General features: G+C 48.1%; 1 protein-coding gene and 1 long non-coding RNA gene across 2 annotated transcripts in view; one reads left to right on the plus strand and one right to left on the minus strand.

Annotated features, from left to right (window-relative positions):
- The window catches only part of LOC308238387, a 37,792-nt gene extending 23,383 nt beyond the window's left edge, over positions 1-14,409 (plus strand). The window contains exons 2-3 of the long non-coding RNA XR_013959552.1: positions 11,084-11,179; positions 13,812-14,409. This is a non-coding gene — a long non-coding RNA (uncharacterized lncRNA). The remainder of the gene's footprint in view (positions 1-11,083; positions 11,180-13,811) is intronic.
- Positions 1,341-19,149, minus strand: part of TECTA (tectorin alpha) — a gene marked incomplete at its 5' end in the record, with an annotated part of 115,844 nt that continues 98,035 nt past the window's right edge. Inside the window, 7 exons of the mRNA XM_080650190.1 lie at positions 1,341-2,105; positions 2,634-2,750; positions 9,897-9,984; positions 11,074-11,236; positions 15,417-15,665; positions 16,058-16,221; positions 17,371-17,573. Coding sequence (XP_080506316.1) covers positions 2,005-2,105; positions 2,634-2,750; positions 9,897-9,984; positions 11,074-11,236; positions 15,417-15,665; positions 16,058-16,221; positions 17,371-17,573 — 1,085 coding nt within the window. The 3' untranslated portion in view covers positions 1,341-2,004. The remainder of the gene's footprint in view (positions 2,106-2,633; positions 2,751-9,896; positions 9,985-11,073; positions 11,237-15,416; positions 15,666-16,057; positions 16,222-17,370; positions 17,574-19,149) is intronic.

A 19,149-nucleotide genomic window follows, 5' to 3' on the forward strand; every position in this document is an offset into this window, starting at 1 on the left:
ATCTTTGAGAATGACCCATGTGCATTTGAGGAGAATGTATATTCTGCAACTTTGGGGAGAAATGTTTTGTAAATGTCAATTAAGCCTCAAGAAAGAACTAGTGTTTGTCAGAATGTGGAGAAAAGGGAGCACGTGTGCACTGCTGGCGGGAACGCCAATGGGTGCAGCCATTGTGAAACCCAGGATGTCGGATCGTCAGAAAGTTCAAAATAGAGTGACCATATGCCACAGCAATGCCACTTCCAGGCATTTTTCCAAAGGAAACGAGAATACTAACTCAAAACAGGTATCTGCACTCAGATGTTCACTGCAGCCTTATCTGTTTATGCAATTAGATTTATGGGGTGACATTGGTTAACAGGGCCATTTAGGTTTCAAACATACAGTTCTATCGCATGTGCTCTGTCTATAGCATGGTGTGCCCACCACCCAGTCACAGCATCTTCTGTCATCATGCATTTGCCCCCTTTACTGTTCTCTATCTCCCCACCCTCAGCCGTCTGGCACTACCATCCTGTTGTCTGTCGGTGTCTATCAGTTTCAGTTTTATATCCCACATAGGAGTGAAATCATATGGTTCTTAGCTTTTTCTGACTGGCATGTTTCACTTAGCATGATGTTCTCAAGGTCCATCCATGTTGTCACAAATGCAGCATTCCATCTCTCTCCTGGCCAAGCACATCCGCAGATGGACGCACTGTCCCGTCTTTACCCAGCCTGTGTCCGAGGGCCTGGGTTGTCTCCATGTCATCGCCAAGGAATCACAGTGCAGTGAACAGGGGGGAATCAATCTTTGCAAATGAATGATTTCAAGTTTGTGTGGTCGACACGCAGAAGATGGATTGCTGGGTCATATGGAAACTCTATTTTTATTTTTTTGAGGAACCTCCGTACCGTTCCTCAAGAAAATACAAGGCAGCTGGTGCAGACGCAGTCCGCATCCCACAGCTTTCACCAGGGATGGGCCATGGCGCCTCTGCGTGCAAGAGACAGGACTGGTATCCACATCCACATTTAAAGACGCCAGGATTTCTGCTCAGCTTTTCCAGACTTCTGGGAAAAATGAAAATTGCCGTTAGCTTAAATCCAAAACAACTTCAAAATAAGCCTGGAGTGGGTTTTACCCTTGTACTGCTTACACAGAGGGTGCTGCCTCTCTTGTGCGTGGCTTCCTTACAGCCTGCAGTGCTGTGAGCGCTACACGCAGGCACACAAAGGCAGTGACACCCAGGCAGTGCAGGCCTGGCCACGGTTGCTGCTCCTGCCTCCTTTTTAAAATCACAGCATGCTATTTAGTGTGCAGGGCTCAACATCGGTAAGAATGATTTCAGCCACCAAGTAACGAGAATACTGAACACAAAGTTTATTTAAGCATAAAACACATTAAAAATTATTTGGTTGATTCATAAAAAGAGAAGGAATTGGGTCTGAGGGAATGGAATGGGGTGGGGCTCCCAAGGTCTGCAAACAATATCCCCAGTAACCACGCTGCCAGTGAGGTGGAAGGACACGAGGGCAGGGAAGGAGCTCATCATACAGAGAGGGAGCAACATGCAGATCAGAGATCAGACACTTGCAAACTTAGAGTCCTCAGAGGGAGTCGGTCCTCCAGCCATTTCTTCTCCACATTGTTCCCCCTTCGTAAAACCTATGATCTGAAAACAGCATGGGCTGGACAGATTCTCTGATCAGATTCCAGTCAGACGTTTCTAACCAGAATGTTGTCCTTTACTGGTTATTTGTGTGAATCAGTTTCTAGTGACAACCGTTTGAACATTTTAACCAAGATACATGCTTTCCACAACTGGCTTTGGAAGCCTTGTTGTGTACTTTGAAAGAGGAGTTTGGAATTTCACTCATCTCCAGATCTCTGATCATTTGAGGCAGGTGGCATCCTGTTGAGATTCTGGACACTTTCAAATAGGTTTTAAGGGTACACACCTTTTATCCTACAGGGAATGGAAAAAGTAAATTACAGTACTTCATGTAGCAACCTTGAGTTAATTATGAGGTCGTGTCTGATTTATACACAAAATGCCACAATGAAATCTGGGCCATGACGAGAAGCAGTGTCCAGACTTGATGCTCAGTGGAAGAATTAGAGGCTGCGAAGAGAAAGGCACATCGTGAGCGCTATAAATATCCTGTTGATAAGGATCAGAGATCTCCCAGCTAAAGGAGAGGACATTGCCAAGAACCCACTTTGTCCACGTGGCCAGGAAGAAGCAGAATTAACCCAACCTGCAGAGGTACCTGCTGACCTCAGTGGTGCTGGGGGAACCCTGAGCGAAGGCCACTGTAGGAAGTGGTATTTATTGAATCAGACATTCCACTCCCAACCACAGCCCAGTGGATGTGGCAGCCAGATTTAAAGCTAATACTATTTTTAAAAATAATTACTTTTTCAATGATTTTAAAAATCATCTTTTAGTAAAAGAGCAGGGACCCAAAGGTTTAAAAAAATAAAAACCAAAATGGCGCTAAAATTTCTTAGGAGTTTTTCGGATCTTTCCTTCTTAAGGCCTGAATGTTTATAGGCTTGCTGCTAACTGCTTGGCCTCAGTCATGACCTGCTCCTCTCGGTGGGAGGAAGTTCCTGTGGCCCAGCTGAAGCCCAGAATCGGGGTGTCTACCTCGGCAGCTCTTGCCGTCCTCTTGCAGGGTGCCCGTCACACAGCTGCACAGGGGCCCCTCCACCCGGCTGGTGCAGATCTGCTCACACCCTCCGTTGTCCTCACACCAGTCCAGCCCTAAAAGAGAGCAGTTAAGTTAACGGCAGATAGTTTACCTCTTCAACTCCTATGTCAGGGCAAGGCTGGGGCAGGGGTGGGGACCTTTTCCTGCCAAGGGCCATTTGGATATTTATAACATCATTATCAGGCTATACAATTTAAAAAAAAATCTTTATGGTTGAAAGTATTACATATTCCTCTTTATTCCCCCATTGACTTCTTCTAGTCGGCCTTCGTCCCCCGCCCCAGGCCTTCACCACCCAATTATCTGTGTCCATAAGTTATGCATATATGCATACAAGATCTTGGGTTGATCTCTTTCCACCCACCAACCCTTCCTGCCTTCCCTCTGAGATTCCACAGTCTGTTACATGTGTCTATGTCTCTGGATCTATTTTGTTCATTAGATTTCACATATGAGTAAGATCATGTGATACCTGTCTTTCTCTGACTGGCTTATTTCACTTAGCGTGATGCTCTCTAGGTCCCTCCATGCTGTCTCAAAGGGTTAGGTCCCTCCATGCTGTCTCAAAGGGTAAGAGATCCTTTTTTCACTGCTGCATAGTATTTCATGGTATAAATGTACTACAGCTATTTCCATCCACTCATCTACTGATGGGCACTTAGGCTGTTTCCTATTGTAAATTGTGCTGCTATGAATGTAGGGTTGCATACATTCTTTATAATTGGTGTTTCAGGTTTCTTAGGATATATTCCTAGAAGTGGGATCACTGGGTCAAATGGCAGTTCCATTTTTAATTTTTTTGAGGAAACGTCATACTGTTTTCCACAGTGGCTTGCACCAGTCAGCATTGTACTAGCGTTCCCTTTATCCACATCCTTGCCAACACTTCTTTGTTGATTTGTTGATGATAGCCATTCTGACAGGTGTGAGGTAATACCTCATTGTCATTTTAATTTGCATCTCTCTAATGATTAGTGACTTTGAGCATTTTTTTCATACATCGCCTGGCCTTTTTTAATTCTCCACTTTGGAAAGGTGTCTATTCAGGTCCCTTGCCCATTTTTTAATTGGATTGTCTTCCTTTTGTTAAGTTGTATGAGTTACTTATATATTTTGGATATTATCCCTTTATCAGATGCATCATTGCCAAATATGTTCTCCCATACAGTGGGCTCTCTTGTCATTTTGTTGATGATTTCTTTCCCTGTGAAAAAGCTTTGTACCTATTTTGATGTAGTCTCATTTATTTTCTCCTTAGTTTCCTTTGCCCGAGGAGATGTATCCATAAACATATTGCTATGAGAGATGTCTGAGATTTTGTTGCCTATAGTTTCTTCTAGGATTTGTATGGTTTCATGACTTACATTTAAGTCTTTTATCCATCTTAAGTTTATTCTTGTGTATGGTGTAAGTTGTTGGTCTAGTTTCATTTTTTTGCATGTATCTGTCCAATGTCCCCAACACCATTTATTGAAGAGACTGTCTTGACTCCACTGTATGCTCTTACCTACTTGGTCAAACATTAACTGAGCATAATGACTTGGGTCGATTTCTGGGGTCTCTGTTCTGGTCCATCAAACTATATGCTGTTTTGAGAACAGTGGCTTTGTAGTATAACTTGATATCTGGTATTGTGATCCCTCCAACTTTGTTCTTCTTTCTCAAGATTGCTGTGGCTACTTGGGGTTTTTTTGGTTCCATATAAATTTTTGGAGTGTTTGTTCTAGATCTTTTTAATATGCCATTGGTATTTTTTTAAATATATTTTATTGATTTTTCACAGAGAAGAAGGGAGAGGGATAGAGAGCTAGAAACATCGATGAGAGAGAAACATCGATCAGCTTCCTCCTGCACACCTCCTACTGGGGATGTGTCCGCAACCAAGGTACATGCCCTTGACCGGAATCGAACCTGGGACCTTTCAGTCTGCAGGCTGACTCTCTATCCACTGAGCCAAACCGGTTTCAGCTGCCATTGGTATTTTAATAGGGATTGCATTGAATCTGTAGGTTGCTTTGGGTAATATGGACATTTTAATGATGTTAATTCTACCAATCCATGAACATGGTATATTCTTCCACTTGTTTATATCTTCCTCTATCTCTTTTTTCAACGTCCTGTAGTTTTCCAAGTATAAGTCTTTTATCTCCTTGGTTAAAGGATACTGTAAGATACTTTATTCCTAGGTATCTTAATATTTTGTTGCAATGTTAAGTGGGATTGTTTGTTTAGTTACTCTTTATGAGAATTCATTATTGGTGTATAAAAATGTTATTGATCTCTGGGTGATAATTTTGTATCCTGCTACATTGCCAAATTCATTTATTAAATCTAGTAGTTGTTTGTTGGAGCTTTTAGAGTTCTCTATTTACAATATCATGTAATCTGCGAAAAATGAGTTTTATTTCCTCCTTTCCCATTTGGATGCCTTTTATTTCTTCTTGTCTGATCACTGTGGCTAGGACTTCCAGTACTGTGTTGAATAGGAGTGGTGAAAGTGGTCTCTCCCTTGGTGCACTAGGTTATTGGGTTGATGGCAGGAGATGCACGCCCCATTACCCACGTGGCTTATGGCCACGGGGCCTCCACACATGGACCAATAGACTTTAATTAGCATGGATGCTGAGCTACTCTGACAGTAACATGGAAAGGAAGTGCTGGACACTGGCTGCTCCTGGAACCCCAGTTGTATCTTTTCCTGGACTGGCTTCTCTCAAAAAAAACTTCAGTTCCACAAAAAAAAAAAAAAGAAAGAAAGAAAGGAACAAACAAACAAACAGTGGTGAATTTGGACATACTTGTCTTGTTCCTGTTCTTAGTTAAGATGGTTTTAGTTTTGGCCCATTAAGTATGATGTTGGCTGTAGATTTGTCATATATGGCCTTTATCATGTTGACATATGCTCCCTCTATTCCCACTTTGCTGACAGTTTTTATCAAAAATGGGTGTTGGATTTTGTCAAATGCTTTTTCTGTGTCTATTGATATGATCATGTGATTTCTGTCTTTCAATTTGTGTATTTGATGAATCACGTTTATTGTTTTGTGAATACAGTACCAGCCTTGTATCCCTGGAACTAATCCCACTTGGTCATGGTGTATGATCATTTTTAAATACTTCTGGATCCAATTTGCTAATATTTTGCTGAGGAGTTTAGCATCTATGTTCATCAGGGATATTAGCCTATAATTCTCTTTCTTTGTAGTGTCTTTATCTGGTTTTGAAATCAGGATGATGCTGGCCTCATAAAAAGAGGTTAGAAGTATTACTTCCTCTTGGGTTTTTTGGAATAGTTTGATGAGTATAGGTCAGGGGTGGGCAAACTTTTTGACTCGAGGGCCACAATGGGTTCTTAAACTGGACCGGAGGGCCGGAACAAAAGCATGGATGGAGTGTTTGTGTGAACTAATATAAATTCAAAGTAAAGGAGCGGAGGGGAGAGCAAGAGAACCGGATAGAACAGCCGGATCCGGCCCGCGGGCCGTAGTTTGCCCAAGGCTGGTATAGGTGTTCTCATTTGCATTTTTTTTTGGTAAAACTCCCTTGTGAAGCCATCTGGACCAGGACTTTTTTTTTTTCACTGCTTCAATATCATCAGTTGTTATCTGCCTTTTCAGGTTTTCTGATTCTTCCTGATTTAGTTTTGGGAGATTGTATTTTTCTAGGAATTTGACCCTTTCATCCACATTGGCAAGCTTGTTGGCATATAGTTGTAAATAGTATTTTCTTATAGTTTGTATGTCTGTGGTATCAGTTATTACTTCACCTCTTTCGTTTCTGACTTTATTTATTTGAGTCTCTCTTTGTTTCTTGATGAGTCTCGCTAATGTCCACCAATCTTGTTTATCTTTTCAAAGAGCCAGCTCTTGGTTTCATTGATATTTTTGTATTTTTTTTTAGTCTCTATGTCATTTATTTCTGCTCTAATCTTTATTATTTTGTTCTTTTTACTTACTCTGGGTTTTTCTTGTTGTTCTCTTTCTAATTCTTTACGCTGTAGAGTTAAATAGTTTATTATTAATTTTTCTTATTTTTTGAGGTATGCCTGTAGTGCTATGAACTTCCTTCTCAGGACTGCTTTTGCTGTATCCCATAGATTTTTGGTTGTTGTGTGTTCATTTTCATTTGTTTCCAGGATTTTTTCTTTCTTTCTTGATCTCATTGGTAACCCATTCATTGTTTAATAACATGCTGTTTAGCCTCCATGTATTTGAATGTTTTTGAGTGTTTTTACTGTAGTTGGTTTCTAATTTCATTCCACCGTGGTCTGAGAAGATGCTTGATATGATTTCAATCTTCTTGAACTTGTAGAGACTTGTTTTCTGTCCTAACATGTGGTCTATCTTTGAGAATGACCCATGTGCTTTTGAGAAGAATGTATATTCTGCAGCTTTGGGGTGTAATGTCCTATAAATGTCAATTTAATCCATCTGATCTAGTATATAATTTAGACTCTGTTTCCTTATTAATTCTTTTGTCAGGAAGATCTATCCAGTGAAGTCAGCAGGGTGTTATAGTCCCTTACTATGACTGTATTGCTGTTGATCTCTCTTTTAAAGTTCTCTAGATTTTTAAAAATATACTTAGGTGCTCGTATATTGGGTGCCTATATGTTTACCAGGGTTATATCCTCTTGTTGGATTGATCGCTTTAATATTATGTAGTGACTTTTCTTGTCTCTTGTGATGACCTTCATTTTGAAGTCTATTTTATCATGTGAGTATTGCTACCCTACATTTTATTTTGTTTCCATTACCATGGAATTTTTTTTTCCATCCCTTCACTCTCATCCTGTGTGAGTCTTTTGTTCTGAGATGGGTCTCTTGTAGACAGTATATAATTGGGTCATATTTTTGTATACATTCAGCTACCCTGTATCTTTTGATTGGTGCATTTAATCCATTTACATTTAAGGTTATTGATAGGTACTTATAGCCATTTTCATTCTTTATGCCTATGTCTCTGTCTCTGTCTCTCTCTCTCTCTCTCTCTCTCAGTACAGAATTCCTTTCAGCATTTTTTGCACTGCTAGTTTGGTGGTGATGAACTCCTTTAGCCTTTTTTTTTTTATGGTCTGGGAAGCTCTTTATTTGACTGTCTATTATGTATGATGGCCTTGCTGGATATAGTAATCTTGGTTTCAGATCCTTGCTTTCATTACCTTTAATACTTCATGCCATTCCCTTTTGGCCTGTAGAGTTTCTGATGAGAAATTGGCTGACATCCTTATGAAAGCTCCTTTGTAGTAACAAATTGCTTTTCTCTTGCTGCCTTTAAGAGTCTCTCTTTGTCTTTAGTTTTTGGCATTTTAATTATGATGTGTCTGGGCCTGGGCCTATTTGGATTCTTCTTGCTTGGGAGTCTCTGTGCCTCCTGAACTTGTGTGACTTTTCCCTTTACCAGGTTAGGGACGTTTTTGCCATTATTTCTTCAAACATGTTCTCTATTCCTTGCTCACTTTCTTCTCTTGCTGGCACTCCCATGATGCAAATATTGTTATGTTTCATGTTGTCCCACAGCTCCCTTAAGCTTTGCTCTTGTTTTTTAATTGTTTTTTTGTTTGTTTGTTTGTTTGCTTCTCTGATTGAGTGATTTTTTTTTTCTATCTTGTCTTCTAATTCAGTGACTTATCCTTGGCTTCCCTTAATCTGCTGTATATTCCTTCCAATTTGTTCTTTATTAGTCCTATGTCAATTTTCATTCCCGACTGTTCTTTTTTCATAGTTATTATATCATTTCTCATGCTGTTGAGTTTCCTTGCCATCATTATTCTGAACTCTACATCTGATAAATTTCTTCTCTCCATTCCATTTAGCTCTTCTTCCAGAGAATTCGCTTGGTTTTTTTTTTTTTTTTTTTTTTTTTCTCACTTGGGGCTTGATTTTTTGTCTCTCCACTTTGGCTGCCTGTTTGGGTTTGTGTCTATGTGTTAGCAGATCTGCTTCTACTCCCAATATCTAGTGCAGGACAACATCAGATACTATTTGTGGCTGGTCCTGAGTCCCCTGTTTGGAGCTATCAGCAATCCACAGCTTGTGGCTCCCTCTGCTGGGGCTGAGTGCCTTTGGAAATGACCAAGATGGGCACCAGAGTCTAATTTTCCTAGCCCTGGACCAAGAAGATCAGGCAAAGACTCAAAGCTTCTAAAGATCCGCCTCTGCCTGCAGTCCAGTTGACACTCAGTCTTGATTAGCATCAGGCTATCGACCACGGAGAGTCCCAAGTCTTCCATCAGGGTGGGGCAACTGCCTTTTCCCCAGGCCAAAACTGCCTGGATAGCTAAGGTCCACCGGAGAAAGATGTCTTTCACAGGGTGCAAGAATGACTCAGCACAGGAAACTGGGTTGGTTGCCCTCCGAGCTCCAACCCCAGACCCTCCAACCCTAGACTCTCCTCACTCATCTCTAGACTACTCTGCCTTCCCTCTGCTGGAGCCCAAAGTGAGTGGCTGCAATGAAATTTTGTGCATTGGACCTTTAAGAGGGTGCCTGCATTTCCAGCCATCTCTCCCAGGCAGACAGCAACCCTGCTGCTTTTCACAGCCTGATGTTATGTGGACACCCTTATCATTTCTCGGTTATCCTAGCTGGGGGTTATCTCAGTGGGAACCCCACAGCTGAGATATCCCTCTGGAACCTTAGCTGGTGTCTGTGGAGTCTAGCCAGCCCTTTTGAGCCTCCGCCCTTCCTACCAGACTCTATGTGGTCTCCACTTTCTGTCCCTAGTTATCAGGGTTCCCTACAGCTCGTCTTCAGGTGATTTTTCAGGGTGGTTTTTCTATACTTTTACTTGTATTTCCAGTTTGGTCCTGGGAAGAGTGTCAGTGTACCTTCCACTTATTCTGTTGGCATTTTTGAATCGCATATACAATTATCAACTTAAAATTCAGCCTGCTATATTTGGTCAAACATTTAATTAACTCACACATAATGCATTGGCAGGGCCAGACCAAATGATTTTAAGGCCCACTGGCCAGATGTTCCCCGCCCCTGCTTTAAAAAGAGGGGAGGAAAAAGCAAAGCCCAGTGTGATTGGGAGTTTTTAATAGTCAAGAAAAGGGTTTCTTCAGGAAGTGGCCGTCTCTTCAGCCTCCTCCTTCACCAGATTCACAGTACAGGTGACGCCAGGCAGGAGTTTCCTCAGGCCTTCCACTCCCCTTGTTGTAATGATTTACAGTGTGTCTCAGGAAACATACATACTTTTTCTCCGAATGGGTCCCACGGAAATGATCTGCTCTTTAGGTTCTTTGGTATATTCTGTGGCAATCCTGGAATTCTGTGGGCAGTTCTGAAAGACAGACACCAGGGGAGTTTACTCAGTGAGGCTGGCATCTCTTCCCACCGCCTCCACCTCCCGAGGCAGTGGCCGCGGCCTCGAGCGCCATCACTGTTCAGATTAACGTGCCCAATGCCATGCTTTCTTGATCACAGAGCCCACTGGGCCCCTAGGCTTTCTGTTGAAGAGAGTTAAATGTCTTCTCCGCACTAGAATCAGATGCATTCCTGTGAGTGAGGAGTCTGTATCTCATCGGACACTAATGTATGCGGCAGCATGTGGAAGGAGCTCTGACTAAAATTCACGTCTCAATTTTGTAAATATGGGGTAAGCGGAAAGCTGGAATGTCAAAGGTTAGGGACCAGTGCAGTAAAATCGCAGTGACATTAGCCACCGGGCATGGAAGAGAGGATCGGTTTGTCACCTCATCCCCTCGCCCTTCCAGAGCCTCAGGCCCCCGGTATGGCTCTGGATGCGCTGCAGGGCAATCCCTGGCCAAAGAACACCTAGATGGCCCGGTAGTGTGGCTCAGTGGTTGAGCACTGTACTATGCACCAGGGGGTCACAGTTCAATTCCTGGGTTGCGGGCTTGATCCCTAATAGGGGGCGTGCAGGAGGCAGCCAATCAATGATTTTCATCATTGATGTTTTTCTCTCTCTCTCTCTGTCTCCCTTCCTCTCTGAAATCAATAAAAATATATTTAAAAACTATAAGTAAAGAACAGCTGGATAGAGTGCATCTTGAACCAGGAGTTCGCTTCTCAGGGGAGTGGCGCTCGGCCCCACTGTCCACTTCAGATTCGGGTGACCTAGCTCCTCATTCTCAAATGAGCCGCCGCTGCCCCCAAGGTCACCTGGCAATGTGAGGAGACGTTTTGGGTGTTTGAGCCGCGCGGGCAGGTGGGCATGGCGGAGCCAGAGGAGCCAGTGGGCAGGTCCGCTGTGCCCTCGCTTACCGTCTCCCCGGCGGTGACTGCCGCTTGCACGCCCCCGAGGACTCCCACGGCCCGTGAGACCTGAAGGCCCCTGAGGAGTCACACAGACCCCGGCCTGTGACCCCATGTTGGGGAAAGGCGGCACGAGAGTCACCCTCTCACTTACTATTTTGCAGGAGTACTTCTCCGAATCGCAGAGTGACACTGCGCAGTGCAGATGGACTTCGTCGTAATCCCCGATGAACTTGAAGACCGTGACGTGAAAGCGGCAGGTGAGCGAGACCCCGTTCTCCTCGATGCCGATGGTGTTGTCTTTAATGTTCTGACACCTGTTCAGAAAAACAGTACCTTCGCTTCTTACTCTCATATTTCATATAAAACCATTGAAATGGTAAAACTGCCTTTGCATGTGACGTGGCCTCTGGATTGTGTGGGTTTGGCAAGTGTTACCACGTCCTCATATTTATAGTTTGTTTTAAAAACATCCAATAGCACCTCCAATTAGGACCCTACCTGCATCTGAAAACAATGACTGTGGGGATGGGACTCAGTTTCCCCTCATTTCAGCTTCTTCTGCTGCTCCCTCCCACTGCTGTGTGCGAGGGTATCCGGTTAACAAACTCAAGGTTACGGCTGTGTGTCCTTCGGTTAACCATCAATTTGGGGAGGAGCCCCTGATTCAGCCCTGTTGGGAGTTCTCCCACGTGGAGACACAGGTGCAGCTGAGATGAGAAAGCGTCAGGCATGAGTGGAAGAACGCTTGGAGGCAGGGACAGCCTCTTCTCTCCCCTGGGGGCGCTGACGGCGGGAGCCACCCTCAGACACCCATATCTCGCCTCCAGGATTTAGAGTTCTAATGTTCACTCTCTCATGCCCCGGGGTCTTCTCACATCATGTCTCCCCACCGGGGCGTCTTTCTGCAGCTCATCCCGCATAGCTCCTGCTCTTCCTCCAACACCAGCCTCGGGCTCCCTCCTTTGAACATGTTCCCTTCCCCGCGGCCAGGCAGGAACAAGGGGCCACTCCTGCTTTGCCGGTGGCGCCTGCTGAGCCCCTGGAGGGCTCCCCAGAGTGCCTCCCTCACGCACAGGGCACGCGGGGTCTGCGCTGAACGCGGGAATTGGTGAAGCGATGAATTGTGCTGCATGGCCCAGGGCGGCTCATGGGAGCTAAGAAGTGCTTCCCGTGATAAAGATACAAGGGGGACCCTTTCCTTATGTTGCCTTCCCCAGCGCACAGAATTAAATAGCTTAGTAGGAGAATTATAAACGGAAACAATCCCTCACCACTCCTGTACCTATTCAGTTTTGTACTCAGTCTTCAAGGCAATAGTTTCTTAAATGCGTTGAAACAAAAACTTGCTAGACTGTTTCTTGTCACTGCTACTAATTTGAATAATCTAAGTTGGCTCAAAGATTCTAAAATATTCATAGCCCTGATATTCAAGCTCCTCCCTCTTAGCCAGACCCCCACCTACGAGAGAGATTACTTGAGGTTTTGGTCTCAGAAGGACATGGAACAGAAGGAAGGGGCCCGGGGGAGCAGAGCTGCCTTCGTGTGAGCCAGCCAAGCTTTGAATTCTCTGTGCACCCCAAGGAGGAAGGGCCTGTCCTCTGCCTGGGCACCAAAGAGAAGGGGGAGTCTCGCATGTCCCCAAGCTACTTTCTGAATCACTAATGGACACTGGCGCCCGCCCTGCGCTCCACCATCTGGAAGGAACAAGGGCTCCTCAGAGTTCTTAAGAGCCCATGTTGCTGCCCATCCAGCCCCGAGCATCCCGTTTCATGCAGGTTTGCTGGAGACGCACACACCGATAACTGCGCTCAGAGGACTCCGGAACTAAAACTCTCCCACGTGACAAAGTCCCTGTGCGCCAGTCACAGTTCAAGTCAAAGGCCTCCGGGAGCCCTGGGGGAGCTGAGGGTTATGAACATGCTCACTTGCCCACTGCCCCTCTCGGGGTCAAGTCTGTTAACTCCTATTTAAAACACGCTCGGTGCCACAGCGACCTTCAGAGGCACACGCCACAGCACCCGGGTCTGCATTTGGACGTGGCTCGGATCTCAGCCTTTCATTAGGGGAAGGGCCATGACAGGGAGGGGGAGCGTGGGGGCAAGGAGAACAGTGACGCCAGACCGGGCATCACGGCCTGCAGGACCCCAGCTGGGTACCAAGTCCTTCCCTTCGCCTGGAAGAATCTGGAAACAACTCAGAAAGTCAAATGCCTCGGTGAGATCTTTCCTGAATCTTCCACAGCACGCGTGCGCACCCAGCCACGGCCACGCCCGGCCAGTGGGGAGTCCGTGCCTTGATGCCTGGAAGGCCCGTTCCTCCCCTCGCTGGTTGGCAGCCTTGGTTGGCTGTGTACCTTCCTCCTCTGAGCCTGTTGCATCTGCAACGCTGTGGCTTTTAATTGTTTGTCTGCCCAGGCCACACCCTTCTGTTGATGAACCATTCCCAGCCTTAAAGCTGATTCACATGACCCCCACATGGTGCGCCCCCAAAGCCAGCACCTTGGCATATGGAATACTTCAAGGTGAGTGAGTTTGAGAAAATGGCAGAAGCAGGAAGGTCATCCTGACTTTCTCCCTGACCCTTTTCACCTGAAATAAGTCAAAAACCTTCATGGGAGAGGTACCCCTTACACCCGAGGAAAGGAGCATCCTTATCTCCGAAGACAAAGGGACTCGGAGGAGAACTGAGCAGACAGGCACTACAGTCATTTCATGCTCTGGCCGGTCACTGCTCCCTGACTGTCCCTCCAGCCCAGCATAAAACTCCGGTCTAACCATTGCCGTGGATCTTAATTCCCGTATTGAAGGCTCCTGTGTCACATAAAACTTGCATTAAATAAGTTATGAAACTTTTTTTCTGCTAATTTGTCTTTGTGTGTTTAATTTTCAGACCCTGTCAAGAGCCTCAGGGGCCGAGGAGAACTGGTCCCAGCCAGGTGCCGTCATGCTGCATCCCTGCAGACACAGGAGAAGCATGATCCCAGGAAGGCTCCCATGCTCCCGGAGCCCTGGAGTGGGGTTAGGGCGCGGCTGTGGGGTGTGAGTCTAGGATGGCCAGTGTCTGACAAGGGGAGACAGAGGCAGAGGCAGAGACAAGGGACAGAGCGAGGGCAGGAGGGTGCGGCAGCATCCGGCCTGGAGCCAATCTCCCTGAAGCCACACCCACGGCTGGAATTTGCTTTGTGATGATTAAATGCTTTGTTTTTTGCATAAGCTAGTTTGAATTGGTCTCTCTACATCTAATAGGAAAACAAGTTTGGTTAATAAGTCATCTGCTCTAAGAATTACTGTATTAGGGGGATGGAAATGTTCTAAAATTAGTGTATGGTGATGCTTGTACTCCTCTTGTAAAGTTACAAGCATCATTGAATTTACACTTAAAGCAAAAGCATTTTGTTGCATACAAATTAGGTATGCAATCAAGCTATTAAAATAATTATTGTGTGACACAACCAGTGTTTTTAAAAAATAAAGATAATTATAATTATTGCTGTTGGATCTATAGTCTTTTTTTCATTCATTCAATAAAGTTTTGTTTCATAACTACTATATTTCAGAAAATATACTAGATGCTGGGCATATCGTGGTGAGTAAAAAGAAACTCTTTGATTTTATAGGCTATTATTCTAATTCTTTTTAAATTTTAATAGATGTCCTAGTCACTTTCAGTTATTCTCATTACATTCTTTCATTTTCATATAATTCACATTTATCTCAAACTGTAGTTAGGACAGAACCCTCTGATCACATGGAGAATATACTGTGGTTAATGCCTTGTGGACTTGGGGATCTACCAGCAAATTGCCGTGTGACTGAGCAACTTGCTTGCTCTCACTAAGCTTAAGCCATCTCATTCATAAAACTAGGCTTCTCACATCTGCCTTCCAGGTTGTAGTGAGGACCTGATGGTTCATGGATGCAAAATGCTGGCCCTGTTGGAAGTCAACAAGCATTAGTTCCTCTTCCCTTCTCCAAACTATGGCGTAGGCTCAATGGAATGCTACGCTGCTGTAAAAATAAAAAATAAAAGAGCTCTGACCATTTGCAACAGCATGGATGGCCCTGGAGAGCATTGTGCTGAGTGCAAGAAGCCAGTTGGAAAAAGTAAGTACACATGATCTCACTCATTTGTGGAATCTAATGAACAACATCAACTGATGAACAAAAATAGGTCCAGAGACAGAGAAGCATCGATGAGATTGTCAAACCTCAGAGGGAAGGCAGGGGAGGGCTGGTGGTGGTGGTGGTGGTGGTGGTGGGGCGTTTAAGAGATCAACCAAAGGACTTGTATGCATATATGCATAACCAATGGTCACAGACAATAGGGGGGTGAGGGCCTGGGCTGGGGGGTGGGGTCAGGCTGGGAGAAGTCAATGGAGGAAAAGGGGGACATATGTAGTACTATCAACAATAAAGAATTTTAAAAAATAAAATGTGGTGTAGACTAATGTTACAGTGAAGGCTCCGAGGCTGTCCTTGGTGAGAGGCTACGCACCCTTCTTCAATGATGAAGTAGCGGAGTTTGTCATTGCTGTCGCGAGAGGGTGTGGCATAGCACTTGTTCAGCGTCAGGATCAGATGTGTGGCATCAGCTCCAACCACAAAGACCCCGACGTACAGCACGTCCCGCGTGGTCAGCACCACCTCGCCCTGGCGGTACGGGTGCTTGTAGGAGGCGTTCTTGTAGAGCGCCATCTTGGTGGTGAAGCTGCCCTCTTGGGTGGGAACTGTCAGGTTAATGACACTGAAAGGGAAAGACCATGAGGCAGGGAACCCCGACAGGCCTGTTCATTGAGTCACCCGCCCTTTTCCCGCTGACCACGCAGAGGGAAGGCAGAGCAGGCAGCAGTGGGTCCAAGGCTGCGCTGTGCAGATGGGCCCGCCAGCCACGCGTGGCATGAAAACCATCGTAGATTAAAACTCAGTGCCCAGCAGCCCCAGCCCCTTCCCGGCCAACAGCTCCTGCGTTGGGTAGGACAGACGGACAGCACGCCCATCACCATAGGGCGTTTTACTGAACGGTGCCAGTCTCAGGCAGAAAATAAGATAAGGAATAGGGACTGTTCTTCCTCGTCATCAGAGGTGGGAGCCAGCAGTCCTGATGACGCTCCCGTAGCCGCCAGCCACAGACCTCACCTCAGCATGGGCTTCACCACGGAGTCCAAGGAGATCTTGATGTCCAGCTCGTAAGCGCAGGAGAACTCCACGTTGATTGTGCGGTCCCTGGTGATGATGTTGCCCGTGTTGTTGGCGCTTTCTATCCAGATGGTGTTCTTGTACATGATGTGCGTGCCATTGGACTGCAGAGCAGAGGGCAGAGAGCGTTAAACCTGGGAGGGAGCCTGTGGCTTGCATTTTAAATCCATGACCTGAAAGTGGAGAAATGGCTTCATTTCCTACATCCCTCAGAGGCCAGCATAAATCAGGATGGAGCTAGCCTCCGCATTGACTGACAGTATTACAATAGATGCCAGCAGCACCCTCCAGTCACACATCCTTGATGCCTACAGGGTGTGAGGTCATGAATTCTGACTACGACCAGCCCCAGTTTCTCTGGGCACCCAAGCAGGGGCAGCATGCAGAACTGCCCTCAGCAGGTGACGTAAGTCTTCTTTTTAATTATTAATTCAAAATCTCCCGCCACCAAATCCTTTCCCAGACAAGCCCACACGAACCCAAATGAGCAAATGCAGCTTCATCTTCTTACTCCTTTCACTCCCTGATGCAAGTGTTAGGAAACTAGTTAGGAGCAGGAAGAACGAACCCTCAGGCAGCAGGAGAGCAGGGGCTGTGCTACCCTACGAACTGGTAACCCGGCCCCCAAAGCTGGAGCCCTGCTGCATTTCTCTTAAACGATGCCTGGGACGCCCTGACCCCCGACAGACAGCAAAACCCGCTGTCCTGACCTGCAGGGCAGAGAGGGAACAACGTTCTGCCAACAAGCAGGACAGAGGATGACGCAGACAGCGGGGCCAGGGGGAAGCCTGCCGCCTATGGCACTCCTCCAAGCCCGCCACAATCCCGCAGACGTCATTCTCCTGGCGCCGTGGTCGGCAAACCGCGGCTCGCGAGCCACATGCGGCTCTTTGGCCCCTTGAGTGTGGCTCTTCCACAAAATACCACGGCCTGGGCGAGTCTATTTTGAAGAAGTGGCGTTAGAAGAAGTTTAAGTTTAAAAAATTGGGCTCTCAAAAGAAATTTCAATCGTTGTACTGTTGAAATTTGGCTCTGTTGACTGATGAGTTTGCCGACCACTATCCTGGCGGGTCATTTCGCTCGCCCTTTGCTGTGTTCCCAGGAGGCCATTTCTAACTGGACCACCCTGAGGCGCTGTCAGGACGGTCAGTGTGCAAACACCTGGGCAGCTCCCCCCCCCCCCCCCCCCCCGCCAGGTTCCGCCCCCCCAGGCTCCGCCCCCGCCAGGCTCCGCCCCCCTGCCAGGCCCTCACCTGCACGATGTTCCCACAGTTGCCCTTGGTGTTGTTGATCTGGAAGGAGATGAAATCTTCCCCTTCGATGCCCGTGCACTGTCTGTCGTTGACCCTCACCCCCTCTCTCTCGAAGCCAAGCTGGAAGAGCTTGCACTTGGAGATGGACACCTCCATCTGGGACGCCTTGCAGGTCACCTCTGCGTCGATGATGTCGTGCGAGTCTGCGGGAAACATGGCGATGGAAGTCAAGCGAGTGGGAGCTGGTCTTGCCGCAGCCAAGGCGGCATCCCCGGCCGTTCCTGTAGGAACAGGGGCCAACCCGCAGGAAGGCTGTGGCGTTTCTACCCACGCTTTGCTCAACCCCAACGAGTCTATGAGTTCACGCAGAGCAACAACTGGGACCCGAGGAGCCTTTTTAAAGGGAGAAAATACGAATGAAGTGTCTTTTCTTCCTAAACCCAGGACTCCCCCACTTGCGTAGCAGCTGCTTTTCTGCAGCTCCATCCTGCCTCTGGCTCAGGGGGCCTGGCTCAAGGACCCGCCCAGCGAGGGCAGCCCTGGCCAGGCCACCCCACCCCAGCGCATTCCCAGCGGGGCACCAGGGGCTCCGGTCCTGACACAGGGTGTGCCGCCTGCGGTCCGGTGCGCAAGCCCGCTGTGGCGACAGGCGCTTCTGCCTGCCAGGGGCACACGGGACGCGCAGCCTCTCCTCCCGGGGCGCCTTCGCCCAGGCCCTGCCGTCTGAGCGGAGCAGAGCCGGTGCCTCCCCGTTCTGGCTCGGGCGGCGGGATGAGGCGTGTGTGCTCCACCCAGGACTGTGGGGCAGGACTCGGCGTCCGGCTGGTTACTGTTTGCTTCACACAAGTCAGCTGTTTCCTGGGGACCCACCTGAACCCGGGCGACAAAGCTGCCTTAAAACGAGCGCTCAAGCGCCCGCACTCGCGCCCAGATTCGCTCACGTTTCCGTCAAACCACGCATGCCCGGTAAGTCTTCGAGGTCGTCTCTGATCCCTAATGCTGACGCGGCCGATGGATGGAATGGCTGATTCGCTCCCGCTCACAGTTCTGTTAGGATCTGCTAGAGGCCCAGCACGCACGGGATCGTGTGCGAGCAGCTCGCTTCCGCTGGCCCCGCTGGCCGCCCCCCATCGCCGCTCTCCCCCGCCAGGAGCCCTCCCCCGCCAGGGGCCCTCCCCCTCCAGGAGCCCTCCCCCTCCAGGAGCCCTCCCCCGCCAGGAGCCCTCCCCCGCCAGGAGCCCTCCCCCTCCAGGAGCCCTCCCCCGCCAGGAGCCCTCCCCCGCCAGGGGCCCTCCCCCTCCAGGAGCCCTCCCCCGCCAGGAGCCCTCCCCCGCCAGGAGCCCTCCCCCGCCAGGAGCCCTCCCCCTCCAGGAGCCCTCCCCCGCCAGGAGCCCTCCCCCGCCAGGAGCCCTCCCCCTCCAGGAGCCCTCCCCCGCCAGGAGCCCTCCCCCGCCAGGAGCCCTCCCCCTCCAGGAGCCCTCCCCCGCCAGGAGCCCTCCCCCGCCAGGGGCCCTCCCCCGCCAGGGGCCCTCCCCCGAGAGGGGCTCCACCCCGCCAGGAGCCCTCCCCTCCCCCGAGAGGGGCTCCACCCCGCCAGGAGCCCTCCCCCGCCAGGAGCCCTCCCCCGCCAGGAGCCCTCCCCCTCCAGGAGCCCTCACCCGCCAGGAGCCCTCCCCCGCCAGGAGCCCTCCCCGGCCAGGAGCCCTCCGCCGCCAGGAGCCCTCACCCGCCAGGAGCCCTCCCCCGCCAGGAGCCCTCCCCCTCCAGGAGCCCTCCCCC

Source organism: Plecotus auritus (genome assembly GCF_963455305.1).
Source record: "Plecotus auritus genome assembly, chromosome: 13".
Classification (NCBI taxonomy): domain Eukaryota; kingdom Metazoa; phylum Chordata; class Mammalia; order Chiroptera; family Vespertilionidae; genus Plecotus; species Plecotus auritus.